We start from the raw sequence: 26,883 nt of genomic DNA on the forward strand, positions 1-26,883 counted from the left end.
TTGCCATCTCCGCTAGAAGCTCTATATTTGCCAAGATAAAAATGGTGGGGGGAAAAGTAACATATTACAAAAGTGAATTGGAAGAAAGGCACGGATATTTTTAATATCAAGCATTATTCATCTTCAAGATAAAGAAAGCCAGCTATAGATCTCTATTGAGAGGAAAAACTAGAACAGCAATAACAGAGCTTGCCATCCCTTTGGGAGAATATTAAGTGAAATGAGGACCTTGAAGTAGGAAGTGGTTGCATTACAAATAGTCTACCTTAATATCCCTTTGGAAACTCAGACACTAGAATTAGGGTCTCAGTTTTCAAATGGGCATTGACAATCGTTAAGAGTTCCTTAAATCTAAGCATGTTTACATTGTATTTGAAGGTCCCACTTCTAGTGTCACTGAATTAACAAGCTCTGAGTGACATCCCAGGTCATTTAGACCAGGGACTAGGAAGTGATGCCCAGAGAACTGGTAGAATTCTCAAAGGTCACAGAGCCAGTGTCAGAAACAGAATGAAAGCTTGGGGATTTCCACTATACTTGATTGGCACATTCCACAAGGAAGAAAGAAGTCACATAAATGACATTCAAATGACAAAATGACCTAAGAAAAACAAAGAAATTACAGCCATTTAACTTAAATTGTGAGACAAATCTTGAGGTGAAAATCAATTACCTTTTCGCTAGTATACTTCAAACTTCTCTCCAAAAGAAATTTTAAATTCACTAATTTAAATTACCAATTAAAAGAAACATTCACTATCAGCTTACTATTGATTATGCCTTCTTTTCCCAATGCCTACAAAGAGGCTTTAGATGAAACCTCTACCATAAAAATCAATCGCAATCAACTTTCTAGTATTTCTGCTTCCACAATTAATTTGAAAGTTGAGATATCCAGATAAGTCAGACAATGAGCCATGCCCAAAACTCACTCTCCCTCTCCCTCTCTCTCTCTCTCTCTCTCTCTTATTCTTTGCTTTATAGCTGGGAAACATGAAAACCTACTAAAGACACTAAAGAAGAATGATTGAGCTTTCAATTACCTAGACAACCACAAATAATGTGATATTCCCGTTACAGGAGTACATTTAGATAAAAAAAGATTTGTAAGAATGCCCACAGCGTTATAAACATTGAGAGGACACAGTAATAAGGATTTGTGGGCAGTGAGAAACAAATTTCTCAAAATGATTCTAAAACCACTACTAAGGCTGAGAAATGTATTGGTTTCAACCGGGTATAACAATTATAATCATATCTGATTGACTGCACTCTCTGACATTTGAGATTATTCCTAATAAAATGAATGTGTCACTTGCGATATGGAGATATAGATATATGTATGAAGAGACAGAGAATAGCTAATTAGCAAAGTAGAAAATATTGACTTTTACAAAGTCACATCACAATTCAGTTAGTCAGAATACTGTGCTGACATTTTCAATATCTAAATAATTATTTTATTTATATGGATTTCTGAAGAGCATTTTTGGCAGTCAAGGAGACCCTGGACTTATTATTGAAAAGCTAGCCAAGTTAAGTGGTGACTTCCTCATGATTAAGAAAACAGAGGACTGACATGACAGACCTTGGAGTCAGTTCTCAACTCCAGTGGTAAGTATGAATGTCACAGAGTCAATTCAATTAATTTCCCTCTACTTTTCATTTGCCTGGTCCATCACCTTTGTCCGGCATTTAGCTTTCATCTCACCTTGCCTGCTGATTTCTAGTTAAATAGTCCGCTCATTACTTAATTTCTCACAGTTTCATTAGGTAACTCAGCAGCAGAAAAGAGATGAGAATCAATACTTGGAAATTAAACATCAAATGGTTAAGGTTTATACGACTCATCTGAACTGTTCTACCCACAGCTCTCATCAATGGGAGACAGAAAAGGCACAGAAGAATTCTGTATCTCCTCTGTTATGGTATAGATATTGTCTGTTATAAATGTCTCTCAGCTTGGTCATTTCTCTTCAGTCACCGACACATCAATATCGATAGAAAAGAATCTCGCCCTTAAAGCCCAGAATATATAACTTATGGAAGAATGCCAGAGTATGTCTAGTGGACAGAAGCATATTACCTAAGAATTAGACATTTATGGATTGGGAACTCAAGCTTGCCACCTCCTAGATGTGTGACTTAGGCCAAATTACTTAAACTCTCTCTGAACCTCAATCTCCTCACATGTAAAATAGGACATAAATCCCCTGTTCTACAGAATTGTTGTAAGGACTGAGTAAATTCGCATATGTTAAGTGTTTTCCACATTGTCTCATGCAGATTTAGATTTTGACTTCAAATAAGATGTATAGCAAATGTCGAGAGCCTTCATGTTTCTTGATTTCATTAGTACAGCTTATAACTGAAAAGTTATACTAATAAGCAGAAGTACTTACTTCCCAGGGACTATCACTGATATTTTGTTTCTTCAGAGTTTCACAAAGTTAACTGATAATTCCCTCAATGTTTGGAGTATTATTCTTTGCAGAATAAACTTGACAAAATGTCTCATAACCTGAACAAGAATACCCGAGAGCTAATGTCCCTGGCTGAAGAGGCATTAACACTGGTGGTCGTCATACGTTTGGAAACATTAAGGTACCGCGTGTCAGGCTGTGAACAACGGCTCTTGGGGCAAGGCACCTTTTAAATACATCTCACTTTATTATTGATGATAAAAAACTTCATCGTCCTTCAGCCTGTGTTGTCATCCACTCGGATATGTTTTATCACATGTCCAACACGAAAGAACAGTCTAAATGTCAGTCCATTGATTTTATTGGTAGGATACAAGAATGTGCTAGAACGTGCTTTCATTCTAAAACTTTGTTGTTAAACACTATTTCCTATCTGTCAAATCCCATTGGGTCCACATATCTAATTGTGTGTGTTGGCGTGGGGGAGCCATGGAATAGAATCCGTAGAAATATCCTACGTACTTCCAAATCCACACTCTTCTGACCATTTTTCTTCTGGACATCCTCTACATTTAGGTTTATGAGCTGGGCTATCATGCATCATCTTGAACATGAAGCTTTATGTCACCTTGCATTTCATATTTCTAGGACTCCCCTAATTGATTATAAATTTGTCTAAAATACAGGTACCCTGTCTTCTATGTTGCTTGTATGTCACCTAGTAATATATTCATAAGAAACTGAGATAAGACTAAGAGCTATTAAGTGCTTTTCTTGTGACAGGCACAATCCTGGGCACTTTATAGACTTTATTTCATTTACCTCTCCAATAATCCTATAAATTTGGTTTTTAAATCATTTTTCTGTATTACTGATTAGGAAATGAGATTCCAAAAATTGAAATAAGTTACCCAAAATAACATTCCAAAAAGGGATAAAAATGGGATTTAAAGACATCTGTCTGACTCCTAATTCCATTTTCTTGCTTCTATACTCTGCTGCCCCAAATTCTCATTAATCTTTCAGTGCAATTTTCTCATGGGAATAAAAGTATTTAGAAAGGTGCAGTCAGTAGTTTAGACTTGAGTCTGCTTATTTAAAGAGGAATAGGGGTGAAAACAACCAAAATAAGCTATTAAAATCCCCTTGAGAAGATAGCTTATTAGTAACTTCAGCTCTAGAAAACTATCCCCAGGAAAAAATAATCATAGCTGTTGTCAAGTGCTCGTGAATAAGAATGCTCATTAGCATTATTCTGAATAGTAACTTTTTAAAATAAATTTTGGAAAATAAGAGATAAGTTAAATAAATATAGTTTGCCCATAAAATAGACTACTTCACAGACATGAGGGTTTTTTTCTCAAAACCTACTGACAGTAACATATACATGATATAAAACAAGCAGAAAAGTACAGAAGGTAAATTGTATAGAATATAGTGTGATCCCTCTGTACAATGTGTGTGAGCATACGCACACACGCATACACACGAGGGAAAGAGAGGGACTATAAAGGTGACGTTATAAATAAGAGAGAAATGAGCTAAATGTTCGTGGTTTGATGGAACAGTGGGTGATTTTTATTTTGTACGTAAATTCATCTATAATTCTGAGTACTTAACTAATACAAAAAGCAGCATTTTCACTCATCTAGATGTATTAACTTACTTAACCCTCAAAACAAATACAAGACATAGGGGCCATCATTCTCCCCACTTTACAGAGTGAGGAAATTGAGCAACAGAGAAACAAAGTAACTTTCCAAGGCTTCACAGCTAGCCGTGGTAGAAGTGGTCTAGTTCCACACCTGTGCTCTTCTAGACTAAGTAAAACTGGCTCGAATAAGCAAATGTTATTATTCTAAAACAGGCTAACAACTGAATAAAATCCCTTTGAGAGGGGCTGTTTTTCTTCCCTACCTTGAGTAAACATAAATAGGGAATGCAGGATTCTGCCTGTTACGCCATAAAAAAGTACCTACAAGAGTACAGCCGTTTAAACCCTCTCTCTCAGGGCCTTGCTTTGTGAGTTGCTTCTAGACTCACATTCTCCACATCCCAGGGCTGTTTTAGAACAACCCAGGCCCCAAATGCTATAAAAACAACAACAACAACAACAACAAACACAGAGCAGACCAAAATATTGGTGGAACACCATGAGGAAGGCTTTTGTCTCACCTGGGCAACTCCCACATCGAGACTCTCAGATGGCTGTCCAGAAATGCCCTGGTACAAATATTCCTGAAACTCTGGGGCTAAGACAAACTCACATTGCTGAGAAAAGCACCGTGGGGTCACTACACTTTCGAACCACAAGACCTCAGGAACTACAGAGCCTGAAGAATAGGATGTTATGGCCATGCCACACTCGGCCCTCGGTTTACCTGTTATGAACACGGTAACGGGCGTTCTAGTTTCCCCTAGATTATAGTAACATTATTAATTTTTCAGTTAACAACATCATTTGAAACCTATTTACACACTAAATCCAAACTTCTTGCCTATTTAAAGAAGGGTAGAGTATGTCTAAGAGATCAACCAACGCAGACTGGGGTGGAAACCCCCATTGCTGTGTTTGAACTCTTTCCTCCTTTCACCATGGATAATCAGAACAGCAAACACATCTGCTTCAAACTGGGCCAATCCCCGCCGGACCAAGCACATTCTCTCTCTTGCAATACCCCTTCGCTTTCCCAGGTGGTCTGGAATTAGAACTGTAACATGTAAACTTGCAAAGTATATGCCACCAGTAAATGGAGATCCAGAAAAAAATGTCTCCAAAATGAGAGAGAATAAGGAAGACATAGAAAGAAACACATGAGGAGAAGAAAGGAAAAACCGTACAGAGGTCCGGTTATCCTCCTGTTTCATTCACAATACATTTACTTTCAAGCTGTCACAACCTTTCATGGATTATGAAACCACACAGCCTCACTTGTTCCAAGTAGAAAAGCAAGACCACAACAGTGCTGAACTTAACACTGTCATTTCTAATAGTTACAGTCCAACAGCGGCAAACTTTTTCCTTTGTATAATCTTTTTAAAAGGCCTATAAACAGTGATGTGTATGTAAGCAACATACGCTTAACAATGAGCTCTCCAAAAAAATGCTGAATGCTGAGATGTTTGTGTGTGTGTGCATGTGTGTATTTACATAATTTGTTATAAATTTTATTGACATAAAGTACGTGTAGCTGAGCATACAACTTCTAGGTAATAATAGTAATATGATATTTTCACTGTAAATTCCATAGGGCCAATTGATTCCCATAGAATGTCTTAAGTGCAGACAACAAAACAAGACCTGATCTGCAGTATTTACCAGTTTCCACGGTGTAAATATTCCCACCACAGCCAACGTCAACCTACAAATGTGACGTCACTGAACAGGGCTGGAAGAGGTGAGCAGTAGCATGTGACTGCATAATGCTGTCACCTCACCGATTAAAAAGACAGAGCACAGGTGACAGTGAAGAGTACAGATAATAGTAAAATGTAGTAAAACCATTAGGAAGTGATAACTTCTGAGTATGTCTTAACTTTGCTTTAAAATATAATGTATTTGATTTTAGATTTATATGATTTAATGTTTAATAATTGCTTTATTTAACAACTAGTGCACAAATTCCTGTCTCAATCCCACTCAGGCCAGCTCCAGCACACATCCCTGAAAAGTACCTCCTAATATCCGAGGAGCACAGGTATTGCTAATCCAGATGGAGTGACCACAGTCAGTCATTTCCTCATCAAACATTTCAATATGTATTATCAGCACATGATAAACTTATGAAAAGTCCAGATTCCTGGGCCCCAGTCCCAGATATTTTGAGAGCAGATCTGGTATGGGAACCCAGAAGTCTGTATTTTAATAGACAAGCAGCCCTCCCCATGCCAGATGATTTATTCAGAGAATGTCAGCATCCAGCATTTGTTGACGACATATTCTGTGCCAGGCTCAGAAACCATAGACATGAAAGAAACAAAACTTGTCCTCAAGGTGTATACAGAAAGCAAGAATTATAATGTAACTATAATACTGGTACCTACCAGCTGCTTTGGGAAAACAAAATCCACTTTGGGAGAGGAGTCCTGAGAGAAATGATGTTTGACCTGAGTCTTGAAGAAGGAGCACCAGCTAATCAAAATGACAGCGGAGCAGGGAGGAAGGGGTGTTTGGGGCAGAGAGACGGGCACGTGCATAGTCACAGACAAAGAGGACTCAGTCCACTAGGATACCAGCACAAGCTTTGGGAGAGTACCACTGATTCGTGTTTTGCAGCCACATTTATCTGTCATCAGCTTTAGCACATAGTAAGCACATGTCAGTTAGACTATGTTCAGTCACAGTGTTCATGTGAGGAGTGGTGGTACATTGGGCAGAAGAGTCATGGCCAGGTCAGGTGGAACTTTACAGAATGCCTAACACAAAGTAGGTGCCCCCATTTTGTATTCTTCCTTCCACATGAGTGTTTAAAATTGGGTTTATCACCATTATAAGATTATTGCTATGAAAGAAGTTACATGTGATGGTTAACTTACAAAGTCTAGAAACACAGAATGCTCTCACAGCTTTTTTAATGGATAAGCTACCTTCTCAATCAGAAAAAATGACCAAGATTATGTGTTAGAAATAGTTCACCAAACCAAAGTTCCAGGGAAATGGTGATTACTACATACTATTTTTCCCATTGGTTTTACCTCATTCTAATTAATCTGTTTTCAGAATCCAATGGGAAAGTTATTAATGTTATTTTATGTTTCTGAGGTTGTACCATTTCAGCTATTGGCATTTTTATTAGGTAACCCAATTAACTTTAAAAATCTATGAAATGGGGCACCTGTGTGGCTCAGTCGTTAAGCGCCTGCCTTCGGCTCAGTGTGTGATCCTGGAGTTCTGGGATCAAGCCCCACATCAGGCTCCTCCACTGGGAGCCTGCTTCTTTCTCTCCCACTCCCCCTTGGCTGTGTTCCCTCTCTCACTGGCTGTCTCTCTCTCTAATAAATAAATAAAATCTTTAAAAATATATATATATGAAGTAACATAATGAAGAAAAATGAATGCGAGGAAAACTACACAATGGGTTGAAGGGAAGTCACAGAGTAGGAGCTTGTCTCTACATAAACTGCTAGAAGAGTAGACTTGTCACCCTAACACACCAAGTCTGTGGCCACTTCCATGTCATACTGTCCCTTCTCTAATGAAAACCATGAGCATTCATCTCACCTCCCCTCAAGCCCCATCTCCTGCTTGTAGAGTATTGCAAGCACTCCACTGTACAGTGATCTCGTCCCTCTCCGTGCACGATCCTCATGTTTAGATTCAGTCCTATGTGATCACATATTACGGAATACCCATCTCCCAACCAGACTTTACATTTTCAGAGAACTTCTCTTGCATGTGCCATGGAGCAGGGCATAACACTAAACACATAAAAGACATTAAACACTTGGTGAGTGAATAGACTAAATGATCTCCATGAACTGTATTTAGCTTCAAGCTTCAATTGTTGATTTTCTCACCTCCCCCGAAATGAAGATGAAAACGTCATAAAGATTTTTAAAGGTCTCAGACTAGGGACAAAGAAAGGAGGTTATCAAAAGGGATTCTATTCCTGAGTTACTTTTTTTTTTTTTTAAGATTTTATTTATTTATTCAACAGAGATAGAGACAGCCAGCGAGAGAGGGAACACAAGCAGGGGGAGTGGGAGAGGAAGAAGCAGGCTCACAGCGGAGGAGCCTGACGTGGCTCGATCCCAGAACGCCAGGATCACGCCCTGAGCCAAAGGCAGACGCTTAACCGCTGTGCCACCCAGGCGCCCCTCCTGAGTTGCTTTTTTAAGTGTCAGCAAATCATCAGAGGTCTCTAACAGAAAGGCAAGGGAATTCCTTTCTCTGCTTGCCCATAGTAAGACTGAGGGGCCTATAACTGAGCCTTGGTTCTTAAGTGAAATTCCCCCCCACCCCCGGCCAAAAATCCTAGCTTATAAGTCTTTATACTCATCAAAGAAGAGAGAATAGGTATCCCAAGACTGCCTCTATCCCTGTCTTCTTTACCAATTTACTGAACTACAAAAGAGAAGGACTATTCACAGAATTCCAAACTGAAGCATATATAATACATTTATTGAGTAAATAATATTTTCAATATCATAATAGCTAACATTTTTTAACACTTTCTTTTGTGTCCTACATTGTGTAAACACTTTTCAGACATTATCCTGTCAGACTCTGATATCATTCTATATGAGATAAATACCATAATTTTCCTCATTTTAGAGATGAGGAAGCTCAGCCTAAGTAAGAACTCCAAGGTAACAACATGATTAAGTCACAGAGCCAGAATCTTAACCGGGTCTCTTAGGCCAAAGCCCAAATGACACCATCTATGTTTCCAAGATTTAACTCCCAACAATGTAAGCACTCTAAGTACTTGGGTTCTATTTCAGGACTTTTTCTTTTTTAAACTTAAAAAACAAGACACCAAATCAATGGTATGAAGAAAAGGCTAGAACAAGGGGATATCCAGGGCCTGAGGTACCAAGTTTAAACAAACTGGCTTAAAGCCAATTAACTATAAGATTCCCAACACACCCGGCATGCGCGCGCGCGCGCGCGCGCGCACACACACACACACACACACACACACACACACACAAAAGGGTGGTTAACCGTGAATCCCATTGGTAGAAAGAGGAGTGAAGGTATCATTTCCGCTCCAGTCCTAAATCCGAATTTTGGGAAATTCGGATTTAATTTATAACATTTTTATATTCATTCCAAGTACAAGCCACATGCCATTCAGGCTTTGTAGGATGTTCAGCAGAGGAGAAGAACTCTAGAAAATGTTTTTATTGTAGGACTTTTGGCCTTGCATTATGTGTGTATACTAATGACCTCCCTTGAGCTCCAGAGGCAACTTCAGAGAGAAGAAAAAGGCCTAGAAATTAATGCCTGAAAAGAGTTTTCCATATAGCTTCACCTGTTCAATTGACAGGAAGAAATCTCTGGCAGCCCTTAAAGCAATGAGCACAGCAAGGCAAGAGCTCAAGTTTAGCTATCATAATCAGCATTGTTTCCACAGTCTGAGGTCAGCCTTAAGGGGAAGCGAGCAATCAAGGCATATAGTTTCAGGGATAGCTGAAGGCTATCCCCTATCCCCTAATTAACACCTCTACTGGGGTTTTCAGTACTTGAATTTCCACAGAAAAGAAAATCCATTCTTTTGGCTTTAGACTCAGTCTTATGAAAATGCAAAATCAAATACTACTGGGGTGACAGCATTTTAAGTTTCAGGATTTATTTACCTCCAAGATTCCCCAGGTTTGTTAGATCCCTTCAAGGCAAATTTTGCTAAGGAAAGGAATGCGAGGGGGTGGCAATTTAGGGCATTGAAAACAACCCTGGGGCCAAAATGGTCAGAGACAAGAGTTTTCCACTGAGAGATCCTGCTATGCAAACAAGGGACTGTGCTCCAGAGTCAATATTATGCAAATTCTCCCGCTCCTTCTGCCATTATCAATTTAGTATAGTCCGCCCCATCTCCTTCTCAAAACCTTCTGGGATACAGCAATTACGCTGCTTTATTTACAGGAACAATGACCCAAACAACGTCAGGCAAGGAGGTCGAAATTTACAGTTCTTGGGCAGAGTGTCAGTTGTTATAAACACTCAAACTGTAACTACTTGCAGGCAAAAAGTCGTGACTTCCCAGATTTTGGGTAAGGCACACATTCGTCTGCAAAGAGAGCTGGAGCCGAAATCTCTACATATCAGGCATAAGGCAAGGAGCCCGGAAAGGTGGGGAGGGAGAGGGGAAGGCAAGCTGGAAGGCTCCAGGAAGTGGGTGGGGAGGAAGCTGCGAGGTTTGGAGCCAACTGTAGCAATAGCAGGTTTGCACACGCCTAGCGAAGGGAGTCCCGGGCCACTGCGTGCAGCGGTCACAAGCGCTTTTGGCAATGCTGTCCCCTTTGATTCCCGTCATCACCCAACCATACAGCTCGGGTTTGGGACGTAAAAAGGGCTTGCAAAGTGGGCGGCGGCCGGGGTTCCCGCCGCTGAGTCACAGCCCAGCCAACTTTTACAGCATTTCCCAGAAAGAAAATTAAAAGTCTCAGTTCCGTAGCCCACCACTCGCCTCCAGTTCGTGCTCTCCGCTCTGTGTCACTGGAGCTGGGGGTGACTCAGACCCACAACTGGGGTATTTCCCACTCGTCTCGCAACTTCTCACCCCAGCAAAGTCTCGGGGTACCCCGAGCGCTTGGCAAGCGCTACCCACCAGGCAGACGGGAGAGCAGGAGGAGGGAGGGGAAGGGCTGCGTCCTCACCTGCAGGACACGGACACCTCCACCCGCGTGGCCGGGATGGCCGCGCTCAGCTGGTTCAAGTCCCCGATGCCCGCAGTGCTGGTGTAGCGGCTGTCCATCTTGGGTGGAGGCGCCGCGGACTTGTCCGGCGCCCACATCCAGAGCTCGGGCAGACTAAGGGCTCGGAGCCCAGCTCCCGACAGACGGGGATGGGGGTTGAGGGTGGAGGCAGAGGAAGGAGGGAGGAGGCAGCTCGCGGGAAGGGGGAGGGTGGGGGAGGCGGACCCGAGCACAGCCGCGAGGGAACCGCGAGCCAGTCCTGGCCCAGGCCGAGGCTGCCGGGGAAGTGGCGCACGGGGCTCCCGGCTTCCCTGCCCCCTCCTTGCAGGCAGCAGCCCCAGCCGGGTACACGTCGTGATCCTTGCCAGGCTGTGGGTGCCAAGCTCTGAGGAGCCACCGGGCCGCCTGACGAGGTAGGGGCACGAGACCCAGACCCCAACCGTCTAAGAGAGCAAGCCTTGGCTGGCTTGGCGCGCGGCTGGGGTTTGTCTCCGCCTCTACACACCCACTCCCGTCTCCTGTCAATCAGATGTGGACGGGAATGTCACGCAGTTCTCTTGCCTGGGCTGGAAGCTGGAGGTGTGGGCGCCTCTGCCTGTTTCTAACTCTCCCGTCGTCGGTCCGCCCCTCCTCACCGCGCGCCGGTCCTCACAGAAGCCCATGGAAGTCCCTCCCACCTTGCCTTCGGGCAGGTGAGCCGGGTCCCCGCTTCTGGACTGCCCACTCTCGGCCACTTGAGGGTTGGGGACAATGAGACATGAGGACGATCTCCAGTGTTCTGTATGCGATGTTAAAGTGACAGATGAAGATCTGGGACGAGGCGGGAACAGGATGGACTCTAATGTGGGGGGGGGCTACTGTTTGGGATTTAAGGGGGCCATCTGGTTTCCCTCTTCCCTCAGTTCCTCGAAACATGGGGGTGTAATTGTGACAATTCTCCGATAGTCGGAACTCTTCTGCGGCCCCTCGCTTCCAAATGCTTGGAAGTTCTGCCCTGAAACCTGGAGGTCACAGCCATTTAACGCAGCTCCCTTAGCCCGACTCCCACCAGTAAGACCCTAATGAAAATGTACGGACGGAAGCAGAGAGAAGCCGGAGTGAGTTCTGCATTTGGGACACTGGATTCTGGGGCAGCCATACTGGTGCCAGAATGCCGAAGCAGCCAACGTCTGGGGAGGTACCCGCGTCTCCCCTCCATTGCAGCGACCTTATTGGCGGCACCTTGCCTCCTGCCTCACACGTGCGCCTGCAGGTCCCCAGGCGCCAACCAGCAGGGGGCGACCGAGAACGGGACGCAGCGTTGGGTGAAGAAGCGTGGAGACCCGACCAGCGTCCGCCGCCTTCTCTTAACGCTCCAACCGCGGAGTTTCCAGGGAGCAAGACTAACTCAGAGAGGAGCTGTTTTCGTGACTGAGAACCTGTCATCCGTTGTAACATTTTAATCCACTTGGAGCCACCTGCCTAGAGAATCTGTAGAGTTGCTGGTGAGGACGTGTAGGCACTGTCTTGCCTCTTCCTTCTGCCAAGAAACGTCCCGCCCCCCCCCTTCATTTCATCCTTGGTTTCCTTTCCTGATCTCCCAGCCCACCCCTTGCCATGCCTTAAATCCAGAGGGTCTCTGTTTCTCTTTTTCCATCGCTGATTAACCTGTAGTTTATTACTATTTGGAAACGTCTTAAAACTCCAGACATTTCTCTTATACTGCCCAAAATTAATCTGGGGGACTAGACCTACGTGTATTTTTTTAAGGTAACCAGACTTATTTCATAGAAGCATACTGAAGAAATAAAAGTTGAGAACTTTAAAACAGTACCAAGATCATAAATCCTTTACTTCGTCATTTTTCCATTTTATTGAGCTATAATTGATAGGTAATGAACTGCACATATTTAAATTGTACCATTTAATAAATTTTGATACATACATACTCCTGTGAAGCCATCACCATAGTCAAAATAATGAGCCATTACATCACCCCAAAAGTTTTCTCAGTCCCTCCTTTCACCACTAAAAACAACCCTCCAGACAATCACTGGTCTTCTTTATATCACTATAGAGAAGTTTGCATTTTCTGTAATTACATATGTATGGAATCCTATAACATGTACTCTTTTTGTGTGGCTTCTTCCACTAAGCAAAATTCTTTTGAGATTTATCCCCACGTTGTTGAGCACATCAATAGTGCATTTCTTTTTTGTTGTTGACTAGTATTCCAATGTATAGATGTGCCACAAATTGTTTATCCATTCACGTTAGTGGACATTTTAGTTTCTTTCAGGTTTGAGCTATTATAAATAAAACTGCCATGAACATCTACGCATCTTTATGTGGACATATGCTTTCATTACTTTTGGGTAAATACCTAGAAGTGGAATAGCTGGGCCATAAGGAGTGTGAATGTTTAGCTTTTTAGAAACTACTAAACTATTTTCCAAAATAGTTTTACTATTTTCCATTCCCACAGTATTATATGAGTTTCAGTTGCTTCATATCCTTAGCAGCACTTACTATTGTTACTCTTTTAAATTTTAGCCAGTCCAATAGGTGTGTTAGAGAGTAGGTTAATAACTAGTGATGTTGTAATTATGGGTCTCAGTGTAGATTAATGACATTATTATGTGCTTATTTGATATCTGTAGGTCTTCCTTGGTAAAGTGCCTATTCAAATCTTTTGCCCACTTTTATTGGGTTTTATTATTCCTGAGTTTTGAGAGTTCTTTATACATTCTGTATACAAGTCCTTTATCACAATTTATAAAATAAGTTCTGCCAGCCTGTGGCTTGTATTTTCATTTTCTTAATAGTCTATCAGAGTTGAAGTTTCTAAATTTTCATGAATCTAGTTATTCAACTTTATCTATTATTGATTATAATGTTGGTGTTGAGTCAAAGAAATTTTTGCTAATCTGAGGTCACAAAAATGATCTTATATCTTTTCTTCTACAAATTTTATACTATGTTTTGCATTTAAGCCTATGATTAGGGGGCACCTGGGTGGCTCAGTCATTAAGCGCCTGCCTTCAGCTCAGGGCGTGATCCCAGAGTCCTGGGATTGAGCCCCGCATTGGGCTCTCTGCTGGGAGCCTGCTTCTTCCTCTCCCACACCCCCTGCTTGTGTTCCTCCCTCTCACTGGCTGTCTCTCTCTTTGTCAAATAAATTTTAAAAATCTTAAAAAAAAAAAGCCTATGATTAATTTGATTTTTTTATCAAAGTTCTCTTTTTTGCACATCAACATCAAATTTTTCTAGCACCTTTGTTAAAAAGACCAACCTTTCCCGGGGCACCTGGGTGGCACAGTTAAGCGTCTGCCTTCGGCTCAGGACGTTATGGAATTGAGCCCCACATCAGGCTCCTCCGTTATGAGCCTGCTTCTTCCTCTCCCACTCCCCCTGCTTGTGTTCCCTCTCTTGCTGGCTGTCTCGATCTCTGTCAAATAAATAAATAAAATATTTTATAAAAAAAAAAAAAAGACCAACCTTTCTCCATTGAATCGTCTTTGTACTTTTCTCAAAAATCAATTCATCATAAATGAGTCCATTTTTTCACTCTATCCTATCCCACTGATCAATTTGTGTTTCTTTAAACCAATACCACAGTCTTAATTACTAAAGCTTTTAAAATAACTCTTGAAATTAGGTAGTATAACTTCTTCAACTTTGATCTTTTTAAAAATTCTTTTGTCATTTTTTATTCTGGTCATTTTCAATTCTTTGCATTTCCATGCAAATTTTAGAATCAGCTAGGCGATGTCTACCAAAAACATCTTACCAAGATTTTTATTGGGATTGCATTGATTCTATAGACCACTTAAAAAAGAATGGATAAAATTATTCTGATCCATGAACATTATATGTTTTTCCATTTATTAAAGTCTTCTTTAATGTCTATCAGTAATGGACTGGTGTCCTTAAAAGAGAAAGATTTGGAGACACACAACCACACAGGGAAGAAAGCCACGTAAAGACAGAAACGGAGATTGGAATTATGCTGCGGCAAACCAAGGAATGTCAAGGATTGTTGGTAACCACCAGAAGCTAGAAGAGTTAGGGAAGGAATCTTCCCTAGAGCCATTGGGAAGAGCATGGGCCTGCCAACACCTTGATCCCAAACTGTGAGAGAATACATTTCTGTTCTTTAAGCCAACCAGTTGGTGGTAATTTGTTACAGCAGCCCTAGGAAAACTAATGCATGATGATAACACTATTTCAGTTTTGTTGATTTTTTTTCAAGTTCAGTACTTGTAAATTCATCATATTGAAGTAAGCTTTAAATGACAAAACTTTTAAAGTATGTTCAAGCTGCTAATATAGTCATCACAATAAAGAACTATAATTTTGGAAAAATAATTTTAATAACCTAATAAATATCATGAATTATGGCATGTCTATTTCCTTAAGCTTTTATTGTGGAGAATTTTTAAGAAAAAGTTTATATTTTTTGAAATGCATTTAAATAATATGAATGACTTTAGAATTGCTAAACGCCAAAGGTAAATTTCATTTACTAAAATTTGTAAGCAGCCCATTACTCACCAGGTCGGTGATTCAGTAAGCATTAGTTGAATGTTTACCATGTGCTGGGCAGTGGGCTAGATCTAGGAGGTAAAGCTCGTTCTGGCAAAGAGATGCATGACTGCATAGAGATATTGCTGAATGAATCATTAAGTTCTTTTCATTTCTGGGATTTCATTATTCCACAAAATTAAGGAAGACCTTAGTTTGTAAATTAAATTGTCATTGCCCCTTATTTTTAAGAAACATTTATTTATAAAATAGCATAAAAAGAATCAGCTAGCCCAAAAGAGCATATTTTCAAAATAATAAGACAAAGTTCATTTACCTCATCTGGCAAGTGGTGTACCAGCTCACACAAAAGTCCAAAACAAACTGCATGGAGGAGTTCTTGAGACAATAGCTGCATCCATGGAAAATTTACTCTATCAGACCCAACAACTATTCCACCCCAGGATAAGTCAGAAATACCAGCATTAATGGGGCGCCTGGGTGGCTCAGGCAGCTAAGCGTACAATTCTTGATTTTGGCTCAGGTCATGGGCTCAGGGTCGTGGGATGGAGTCAGGCTCCGAGCTCAGTGTGAAGTCTGCTTGTCCCTCTCCCTCTACTCCTCCCCCCACTTAATGCTCTCTCTGTCTCTCTCTCTCTCTCTCTCAAATAAAATCTTAAAAGAAAAAAGAAAGGAAAAAAAAATACCAGCATTACCACATGCTCACCTTCAAAATGTCCTTGGGAAATTGAAGAAAATAGATAGCTATGTCATCGCTTAACCTATGTGAATAGCCTTGTAATTACTTTGGCCACTTGACCTGCTCTATGGAAGTACAGCTTAAAAAATAAGCATATAATAGCAAAGAATTGACTAACCATTTAATTATGGAAAAATGGCAGTTCAGGAAAGACATTATGAGTGGCCAAAACATATTCTCTACCTTTTCTCTGACCTCGTAACCATTTGAAAATGATTTACTCAAAGTGATTCAAATCTGCAGATAATCCAAATTATTGCAGACATTAAAACAATATTACCATCTTTAGCTTGAAGTTACATTTGTGACTAAAGATCAATATCTCACCAATCTTATAACTACCACCTTTTCAATGGTTAAGGCACTTAGAAAAATCACTTTTTAAATCTTACGAATAATACAAAATTAAGATATGTCATGAATAAGTGTCCAGAAACGTTAAACCCAATATTTCAATGAAGTAACACCTTTTTAAGGGATAATTATTTAGGAAAACCTAGTCTCAAGCAAAAAAAAAAAAATTTTTTTTAAGATTTTATTTATTTATTTGAGAGGGAAAGCACGTACGAGCAGGGGGGAGAAGGGGGAAAGGGAGAGGAAGAAGCAGACTCCCCGCTGAGGAGGGAACCCCATGCAGTCCTCCTCGATCCCAGGACCCTGGGACCATGACCTGAGCCAAATGCAGATGTTTAACCAACTGAGCCACCCAGGTGCCCCCCAAGCAAAAATTTTTCCCTGTGTTTGATAAATTTTACACTCAAGAGAGCACTTAGAATACAGGATAATTTCAATTTCAGAATTTCACAGTTAATATATTTTTTTATTTAAATTCAAGTAGCCAACATATAGTACATATTTAGTTTCCAATGTAGTGTTCAATAATTAATTAGTTGTGTATAACACCCAGTGCTCATTACATCACCTGCCCTCCTTAATGCTTATCACCCAGTTACCCCATCCCCCTACCCACTTCCCCTCCAGCAACCCTCAGTTTGTTTCCTATAGTTAAGAGTCTCTCATGATTTGTCTCCCTCTCCATGACTTCCCAGTTTTACCTCCCTTCCCCTATTATCCTCTTCACTGTTTCTTATATTCCACATATGAGTGAAACCATTTGATAATTGTCTTTCTCTGATTGACTTATTTCCCTCAGCATAATACCCTCCAGTCATCCACGTTGATGTAAATGGTAAGTATTCATCCTTTCTGACGGCTGAGTAATATTCCTTTGTATATATGTATCACATCTTCTTTTTTTTTTTAATGATTTTTTATTATATTATGTTAGTCACCATACAGTACATCCCCGGATTCCGATGTAAAGTTCAATGCTTCATTAGTTGCGGATAACACCGAGTGCACCATGCAATACGTGCCCTCCTTACTACCCATCACCGGTCTATCCCCTTCCCCCACCCCCTGCCCCTCTGAAGTCTTCAGTTTGTTTCTCAGAGTCCATAGTCTCTCATGCTTCATTCCCCCTTCTGATTATCCCCCTTTCTTTATCCCTTTCTTCCCCTACCCAATCATCCTAGTTCTTATGTTCCATAGATGAGAGAAATCATATGATAATTGTCTTTCTCTGCTTGACTTACTTCACTTAGCATTATCTCCTCCAGTGCCATCCATGTTGCAGCAAATGTTGACAATTCGTTCTTTCTGATAGCTGAGTAATATTCCATTGTATATATGGACCACAACTTCTTTTTTTTTTTTTTAGAAAACATTTTTTTTAAGATTTTATTCATTTATTCGACAGAGATAGAGACAGCCAGTGAGAGAGGGAACACAAGCAGGGGGAGTGGGAGAGGAAGAAGCAGGCTCATAGCGGAGGAGCCTGATGTGGGGCTCGATCCCATAACTCCGGGATCACACCCTGAGCCGAAGGCAGATGCTTAACTGCTGTGCGACTCAGGCGCCCCTGGACCACAACTTCTTAATCCAGTCATCTGTTGAAGGGCATCTCGGCTCCTTCCATGATTTAGCTATTGTGTACCACATCTTCTTTATCCATTCATCTGTCAATGAACATCTCAGCTCTTTCCACAGTTTGGTTATTGTGGATGTTGCTGGTATAAACATTGGGGTGCAAGTGCCCCTTTAGATCAGTAAATTTGTATCTTTGGGGTAAATACCTAGTAGTGCAATTGCTGGGTCATAGGGCAGCTCTGTTTTTTAACTTCTTGAGGAACCGCAATACCATTTTCCAGAGTGCCTGTACCAGCTTGCATTCCCACCAACAGTCACACTTAATATTTAAACATACGGAAGAACATGTTTCAAATTCTGTGTTGAAAGTCTCAGGTTGGTTTGGATAATATTTGGTTTTCCATTAGCACAAAGTAATTTCACTCATACATTGCTTAGTCCTTAAAGGGATGCCCTAAACGTGGGGTGAGGGGAGGGTTGGATCGGGAAAGTGATCAAACTGGGGTTAGTTATCTTACTCTGATGGAATCTTCTATTTTTTAAATGATAGTATTTCAGTTATGTATTGCTGTGTAACAAGCCAGTCCAAAACTCAACCACTCAAAACAGCGGTTGTACTAGTTTTCATGCCTCTGTGGGTCAGCAGTTAAGGGAGGCCTCAGCCAGGCAGTTCTGCTCCATGTAGTGTCAATTTGGGTCATGCACTTGGGCTGCATTCAGCTAGAGGCTGGCTGGCCTGGAAAATCCAAGAAGGCTTCATTACCATGTCTGGCAGCTCAGTGCCCTTCCTCCATGTGGCTGCTCTGTGGTTTCTCCTCATTCAGTAGTCTAGCCCAAACCGCACAGCATGGTGACTGGCTTTCCTACAGCCACAGTGGAAGCTGCCAGGGTTCTAAAAGGCCAAGCCTGGAACTGGCCCAGTGTCATTTGCACTGGTTTCTATTTGCAAAAGCAAGTCATGAGGCCAGCCCAGCTTCAAAGGGAGCACGGGAGGTAGCTGAGTGACGTAAAGGGTGGAGCAGCACGCACATACTGTGGGGGAAAGAATTGACAGCAGTCATCTTTGGGGACTACCCACTAAAAACAGTCAATTTGGGTAAGACTTAATTAATCATGTTTCTCTTATTTAGAAAAAACAAACACCAATCTAATTTTTTCACCACTTTGAATTTGGTTTGAAAAAAATAAATCTGTATAAAGATCCAGAAATCCCATAGCAAACGTTATAATGAATAGGATCACAGTAGTTAACAATAATTTGTCATCAAGAATGCTTTTGAGGAGCGCCTGGGTGGCTCAGTCGGTTAAGTGATTGGATTTCAGTTCAGGTCTTGATCTCGGGATTGTGAGATCAAGTCCCACGTTGGGCTCCGAATTGGGCATGGAGCTTGCTTAAGATTCTCTCTCTCTCCCTCTGCCCCTTTCCTGCCTCTCTCTCTCCCTCTCTAAAAAAAAAAAAAAAAAAAGAGAAAGNAAAAAAAAAAAAAAAGTGAATGCCTTTGCTAACTACATAGTAAACAGGTAGAGGAAGAAATATAGGCAATATGAAGAGTATATTCCCTGCTTTCAAGCATCTTTGCTTAATATGAGATCAGCATCAACTCATCACATCAATTAAAAATATGAAAGAGCAAGTGAGGCACCTGGGTGGCTCAGTCGTTAAGCCTCTGCCTTTGGCTCAGGGCATGAGTCCAGGGTCCTGGGATCCAGCCCACCATCAGGCTCCTACACTGGGAGCCTGCTTCTTCCTCTCCCACTCCCCCTGCTTGTGTTCCCTCTCTCGCTGGCTGTCTTTCTCTCTGTCAAATAAATAAATAAAAATCTTTAATAAAAAAAATATGAAAGAGCAAGAAATAAGCAGTGACTTGTCGTGAGGTCACATGGTATAGGCCAACATGACTGATGCTCAAGGGAAGATATATAAATGAGAAAGACTAACCATTAAAACTTCCATGGAAATTGGGACTTGAAAAGAAGACAGAGCAATATAGGTGAGGATGGAATATGAGCAAATCTAGAAGTAAAAATAAATATTGCATATGTTTATTGGGTAGTGAGAAGACCCAACACCCCAGAGAAGAAACATGCAAATTTAGATAGACAGAGTGAGGTTATCTTAAAAGACCTTATAATTAGAGGATATGTAAAAGGATAGGAAGCTTAAGGTACCTAATCCTGTCCGGTCCAATAGAGTAGCCTCAAGTCACAAGTGGCTATTTAAATTTAAGTTAATTAATATAAATGAAATTTAAAATGCATTTCCTCAGTTGCATTACTTACATTTCAAAAGCTCAATGGCCACACATAACTAGTGGCTACCCTATTGGTTAGCGCAAATAACAGAGCATTTCCTTCACACTATAGAGGTCTATTGGATAGTGCTGACAACCTGTTATTATTTCCTAATATTTCTGAAATCTTTTCAACTTTAACTTTCCTTCTGCCATTATTAGTAGTTCAGCTTACTATCCTCTTTTACCCGGGATAACACAACACTCTCCTACCTTGTCTCCCTATTTCTGGTCATGCCCCATTCTGAAGCTAAAATGCACTTTATAAAACATTAATCTGGTCTTGTGAAATTCCTACCCAAACCACTTGTGCCATTCTCTTTACCTGGAATATTCCTCTGTGCCTCTTTCTTTAGCTCACACTTAGCCTTGAGGTCCCAAGTGAGATGTCACTTCTTCAACCAGGCCTTCTCAAATACCTGTGAGTCTCAGTATTGTTTATCTTTAAAATGATACTTTGATCTATGATATATGGTTGGTGAAAATTGAAGATAATGTATGTAATAATGTAGTGCTTAGCACTCAAAATGAATCTAGTGATAATGCTTGTGGTGATGATAATTTGGTAATGATAGTTTTAAGCTCTCTAGTTCAATTTTCTCACATAAGCTACTCAGAGTAGCATTTCAAGGGGTGCCACCCATCTGTCAAGTAATAATTTAAAATTACTTACATAGCTCATATGACTAATGGGGATCCACATTCACTATAATTCAATCATATGGCCTTCCCTGAGCCATCCTAACCCACTATGCTCTTCTCCTCCTCTTAACTTCATCTTTACTTGGTCAAACTCCTATTCATCCCTCATAGCCTATCTAAAATGTCACTTCCTCATGGAAGTATCCTGTAAATATCTCTGCATTGCTTTTAAATAACTATTCTAGGGACGACTGGATGGCTTACTTGGTTGAGCATCAGCTCTTGGTTTCGGCTCAGGTCATGATCTCATGGGTCATGAGATAGAGCCCTGCATCGGGCTCCATGCTCAGCACAGAGTCTGCTGGAGATTCTCTCCCTTTGCCCCTCCCCCCTGCTCTCTCTCTTTCTCTCGTAAATCTTAAAATAATAAATAAATAAATAAATAAATATTCTAATGGGACTTTATGCATAGAGAACAGACAAAAATGAAATTCTAAGATTCTTTTATCTAATAAGGAAAATGACAGTTTACATTTCTTCTAGAGTTAGAGGTGTTCATTTGAATATGATTATCTAATGACTACCAGTTAACATTAAGAACTCCATAGAATAAACTTTACACTCCTTGAAATACGGATATGTTTAAAGCGAGTCTGGTGTTAGAATTTTACAAGGACATATTTTCATGGTTGCTGAACACAGACCAGGTCTTACTTTTTATAAATGTTTCCAGCCTCCAAATTTAGTTTCTTCCAAGAAACTAATTTCATCACCACAATTTTCGCTAAATCTGCTAATTCAGAGAGTTTGATTTTTCAAGGCTCCCGGAAGAAATCCATTTGTAAGAATGAATCAGAAAGGGCAACCCTAAAGGGTTCTGAAACTTATCAAAAGAATTCAGGGCAGGAAACCTTCTTATGAAAGGACTATAAAGCCTAAAATATTTTGTGCCTACAGGTGCGTCCCCAAGTGCCCCAAGTAGGCTAGGTCATACCACATTTTACCTTTAACTATCACAATTAGAATAATTATTGTGTGACAACTTGCTCAGTACCTATTTCTCCTGCTAGACACTGAGCTTCAAGAGCGTAAGTCCCCATGTACCTTCTCTCCTGACTATCTCCTGCACCCGGCCTGAGACTTAGGTAAGGCAGGTGCTGTGTGGCCACCACTATTGAAAAGTATTTACATTTGTTTTGACTTATTGAGTTCAGGTGAGAACTGGGCACTCAGGTGGAATGACCAACAGGCATTTGGGGCTCTGCTGAGGAGACAGGATTGTCAGGTTGAAATCAATAGCTTAGAGGTAGCAATTGAAGTCAAGCATCAGCATGAGCACTCCAGGGGAGAAAGGAAAAAGGAATACAAGTAAGAATCAAGTCTGATGAGTCTCTGTCCTGTGGAAAGGTGTACACAAACAAAGGGTCCCACTAAAGAAACTGGTGGGGAAGAACCACCTGGACAAATGAGGGAGAAAAGCCCCAGAATCAAGATACTAAGGACAAGGAAGATGAGGATTTTAAGGAGAAAGAGGCCAGTGGGATCACTGCAGCAGATCTGCAGAAGCCACATCACTGCCTTGTTTTGTGGTCTCTATGGCTTGACTCACATTCTTTCTTGGACAGTTACCAACATTACATAAAACCTGTAAAGATTTTCAGTTATCATTCCAGGCCTGTCTTTCAGATTCTTCTGCTGAAATGCCCCCGGCAGGTCACACCTAGCCCCACTTTGTTACCTTGAGCATGAAGCCCACCATACTCCAGAAGCCATCAGCACGGAAAACAGGTCTCCAGCAAGCCCCTTCTTCAGGCAGGAATAACCTCTGCAGGCATTTCATGGCCATGATGTGTGAGGAACTAATGCCTCATTTCCAAACTTGATTTAGATCGCTCCTTGGGCAGGCAGATAAGCATTAATTAGTATGTGGTCAGAGTCAACTCTGGTTCCTTTCCTGCTTGGACAATTAAAATGTGCAACCATGCAAAAGAATAAAAGTTGGTTGGAAACTAGAGAGATGTACACAGAGAAAAGAATATAAATCTTGAGTATTTAATAACCTGGTAAAATTAACGTTCTTCTGGGGATAACCCAGCCATTTGGTATATCTGAAAATAGCTATTTGAATGTGAAAATGCTAAAATTTTGCAGGCCCTTTCTCTAACTGTCCAAGAGATTTGGGCAGAACTTTGTAACTCACAAAACTGTTTTTCATAACCATGATAATTGCTGTTAAATTTACCATGATTTGTCACAGTAAACAGAGTATTTTCTATTCATGCTCAAATAATTAAATCATTGTTTCTCAAGTGAGTCCCTTGGAATGTTGGTGGGTTTATAGAAATAAATTGAGTTTTGGTAGGGGGTGGGGGGGTTGTTTTTGTTTTTCTGGTTTTTAGATGTTGAGGAAAAGTAAGTTTTCACAATCACTGAGAATAGTAACTTTGGTTTAGAAGAAAGGGCTTCAGTTATTTATTCTCACAGAATATGTTGAGGGTTAGTATCTGCTTTAATAAAAGACCAATTTATGGCCTTTTATTAAGCTTTTCTTTAGTTAAAATCATACACCAAGAGCTGTCAAAGGAACAATTATCTTTAAGTTTCAATACTGTAAATCTTCCTATTTTTGCCTGTTGATGTTGAGGGACCAAACCCCCATAGATGATACTTTCGCTAAACAGCACTGATGTTGCCAGTGAAAGCCATTGTAGGAAATTCTTCTGTTGAAGACAGAGTGTTTTATTGACCAAAGCCAAATTTTTGTATTATGTGGTCCTGTCTTGCAAAAATAGATAGTAAAAGAAAAGAAAACATTTAGTCTATTTAAGTCAAAACAGCTTATTTACACGGCCTCATCATGTCTCTGGACTTTTCAAATGCTGATATATCAGTGTGTATGATTAAAAATTATCTTTGGTGAATTAGGAAACTTAAAATCCCACATTTGGTGCAACAATAGTTTTCTAATGAAGTATTATGAGACTTGCTTTAAGAACACTATTTTGTTGTGTTAAAAATTCAATTTTTTTTTACAAACTGTGTTCATGTGTTACACTCTCAACAGTATTTTTTAGAAGCAATCAAATAGAATTCAACACTTTAATTTCCTGAAACAGAAAAATGACCAACAACCCAATGGAAAAACAAAACAAAACAGAGGAAATAGACAATTCACAGAAATGAAATGCAAATAGCTCCGAAATATATGATATGGGGGGCACCTGGCTGGCTCAGTTGGTAGAGCATGTGACTCTTGATCTCAGGGTTGTGAGTTCGGCATTGGGCATAGACATTAATAAAAGTAATTAAAATATACGAAATGATGCTCAATCCCACTTATAATTTTAAAAAGCAATTTAACAGGAGATGAAGATACTACTTTTTCCCAGTAGATAAGTGTTATATGAGACTATAAGAGACACCCTTATACATTTCGGCTAAATGTGTAAAATGGTATACCCTTACAAAGAAAAATCTGGTAATATTTATCAGAGTTATGAACAGTTCAGTTGGATATCCATTTGAAATGAAGTTACACCCATGTCTTATACCATATACAAAAATTTACCCCAAATGCATCATAAACCTCAATGTGTAAAACCTAAAATTATGAAACTTATAGAAGAAAATATAGGAGAAAAATGTTATGACCTTGGGTTAGGCAAAGATTTCATGCATATGAGACCAAAAGAATGATTCAGAAAAGAACACATTGATACACTGGACTTCATCAAAATTAAAAATTTCTATTGTTTAAAAAAATATTGGGCAGAAAATAAAAAGACAAAAGCTCTTGTTAGAGGAAATATTTTGCAAAATGTGCATCTGACCAATGACTTGTATCCAACATATATAAAGAATACTCAAGGGGCTCCTGCATGGCTCTGTCAGTTAAGCATCTGACTCTTGATTTCAGCTCAGGTCATGTTCTCTAGGTTGTGAGATTGATCCCCAGGTCAGGCTCCGGCTGGGCAAGGAACTTGCTTAAGATTCTCTCTCTCTCCTTCTCCTTCTGCCCCTCCCTCCCCACCCCCCACCCCCATTCTAAAGAAAAAGAAGAAGAGGAAGAAAAAAAGATACTCAAAACTCAGTAAGAAAACTAACAATTTTATCAAAGAAGATCTACAAATAGAAAATAAATACATGAAAAAATGCTTAACATCATTAATTATTAGAAAAGTATAGATTAAAACCACAATGGAACAGTAATAAATATTTATTAGGATGGCTGAAATTAAATAGATTGACCATATCAAATATTGATAAGGATCTAGAGCACCTGGAACTCCCATATACTGCTGGTGAGGATGTGACATGATAAAGCCACTTTGGAAAACAGTTTGTCAGTTTCTTAAAAGTTAAACATTCACTGACCATATGATCCAGCTATTCTACTAGTAGGTATTTTCCCAAGATAAATAAAGCATGTATCAATATAAGGATGTACATGTGGTAATTCATACCAGTTTTATTTGTAAGAGTAAAAAATCAGAAACGAGATGGATGGAAAAACAAATTATGATATATCCACGCAATGAAATACTAGTCAACAAAAATGGAATAAACAAATACACCTTGTTTTCCATTTCAGATCTCACTCAAGAGTTCTTCTATATCCATAAGACTTATTTTCAGTCTAATAAGAATGATTTTCAATGCCAAGTATTTCTATAATTATCCTGTTTCAGTTATAATGTAGTAGGGTTTTTATCATATTGCTGCATCTGTTATAATAGAAGTTTTGTTACAAAAAATTATGCTAGAGCCATTCCTTTAATTCTGAAGTTTTTATTTCAAGTTGCACATAGGATGGAAATTCTTTCTCCCAAGTAGTTTCTACTTTAATACTGCTCTGGATTTTGGAGGTTTTTTTGGAATTTTGGTCTGTTTGGAATTTTGTTCAATGGCAGAATATTTTCTTTGGCTCCAGTACATATAGAGGCTGAAAAATTACCATGGTATTTGTTAGCCTATAGTACACAAAATAAAACAAAAATTTAAAATAATTAACTATTGATACAAGCAACAGCTTGGATGAATCTCAAAATAATTATGCTTAGTGAAAAAAGTCAGGCAAAAATATTATGTACTATGCAATTTCATTTACATAATATTTTAGAAAATGTAAACTAACCCTTAGTGAAATATAGCAGATCATTGTTTACCTAGAAATCAAGAACTGGGATAGGGATAAGGAGAGGCAAGGAGGAGAGATTACAAAGGGGCACAAAGAAATTTGGGGAGGTGATACATATTGTTCATAATCTTGATTGTGGTGATGATTTCACAGTTATATCAAAACTTGTCAAACTGAACATTTTAATTATGTGTAGTTTACTGTATGTCAATCATATTTCAATACGTTGTCTTAAAAATGCATGTACCACTTGACTTGAAAATTTCAATTCAGGAATTTTATTCCATAGAAATATCTGCAGGTATGTATAATTATATTTGCCCCTGATTATTTATTGCACCATAATTAACAACAGCAAAAAACTGGAATGTTCATCAGTAGAGACCTTGATAAATAAATTGTACTTCACAAATGAATATTAGGCCAGCAGGAGACTATCTCTAATATACTGAGTAATAAAAACCAGATGCAGAACAGTGTATATCATGCTAACTTTTGTATATAAAAAATTAAACATGTGTTGTCATATTTGCATGGAGAGGGTCCAGATAAAATTGATACTAGTCATTTGTTCTTAGTCTAGAATGTGGATGGTTTGGAGACAGAAGCATAAGAGAGACTTTTCACAGTATACCCGTTGGTTTGTCTTGAATTTTGTTCATTCCTATTTCAGAGCTGCCTTGGTATAATGCCTAATCTGGCCATTGCATTTCATCCCCATTAATATAATTGAACTTCTTGTTATATTGCATACCACTACTAAAACGCAAAGGGCTGAAGATTAGGAGAACTTTCATTAGTATTGCTTTAAAGGTTATTTACAGTATTTTTCCTGCA

General features: G+C 39.7%; 1 protein-coding gene across 1 annotated transcript in view; it reads right to left on the reverse strand.

The window, feature by feature from the left end:
• Positions 1-11,449, reverse strand: part of CPNE8 (copine 8) — a 209,653-nt gene extending 198,204 nt beyond the window's left edge. Inside the window, exon 1 of the mRNA XM_002929624.4 lies at positions 10,746-11,449. Coding sequence (XP_002929670.2) covers positions 10,746-10,882 — 137 coding nt within the window. The 5' untranslated portion in view covers positions 10,883-11,449. The remainder of the gene's footprint in view (positions 1-10,745) is intronic.
• Positions 11,450-26,883: the final 15,434 nt, after the last annotated feature.

The sequence above is a fragment of the Ailuropoda melanoleuca genome, chromosome 16 (assembly GCF_002007445.2).
Source record: "Ailuropoda melanoleuca isolate Jingjing chromosome 16, ASM200744v2, whole genome shotgun sequence".
In the NCBI taxonomy this organism is placed as follows: Eukaryota; Metazoa; Chordata; class Mammalia; order Carnivora; family Ursidae; genus Ailuropoda; species Ailuropoda melanoleuca.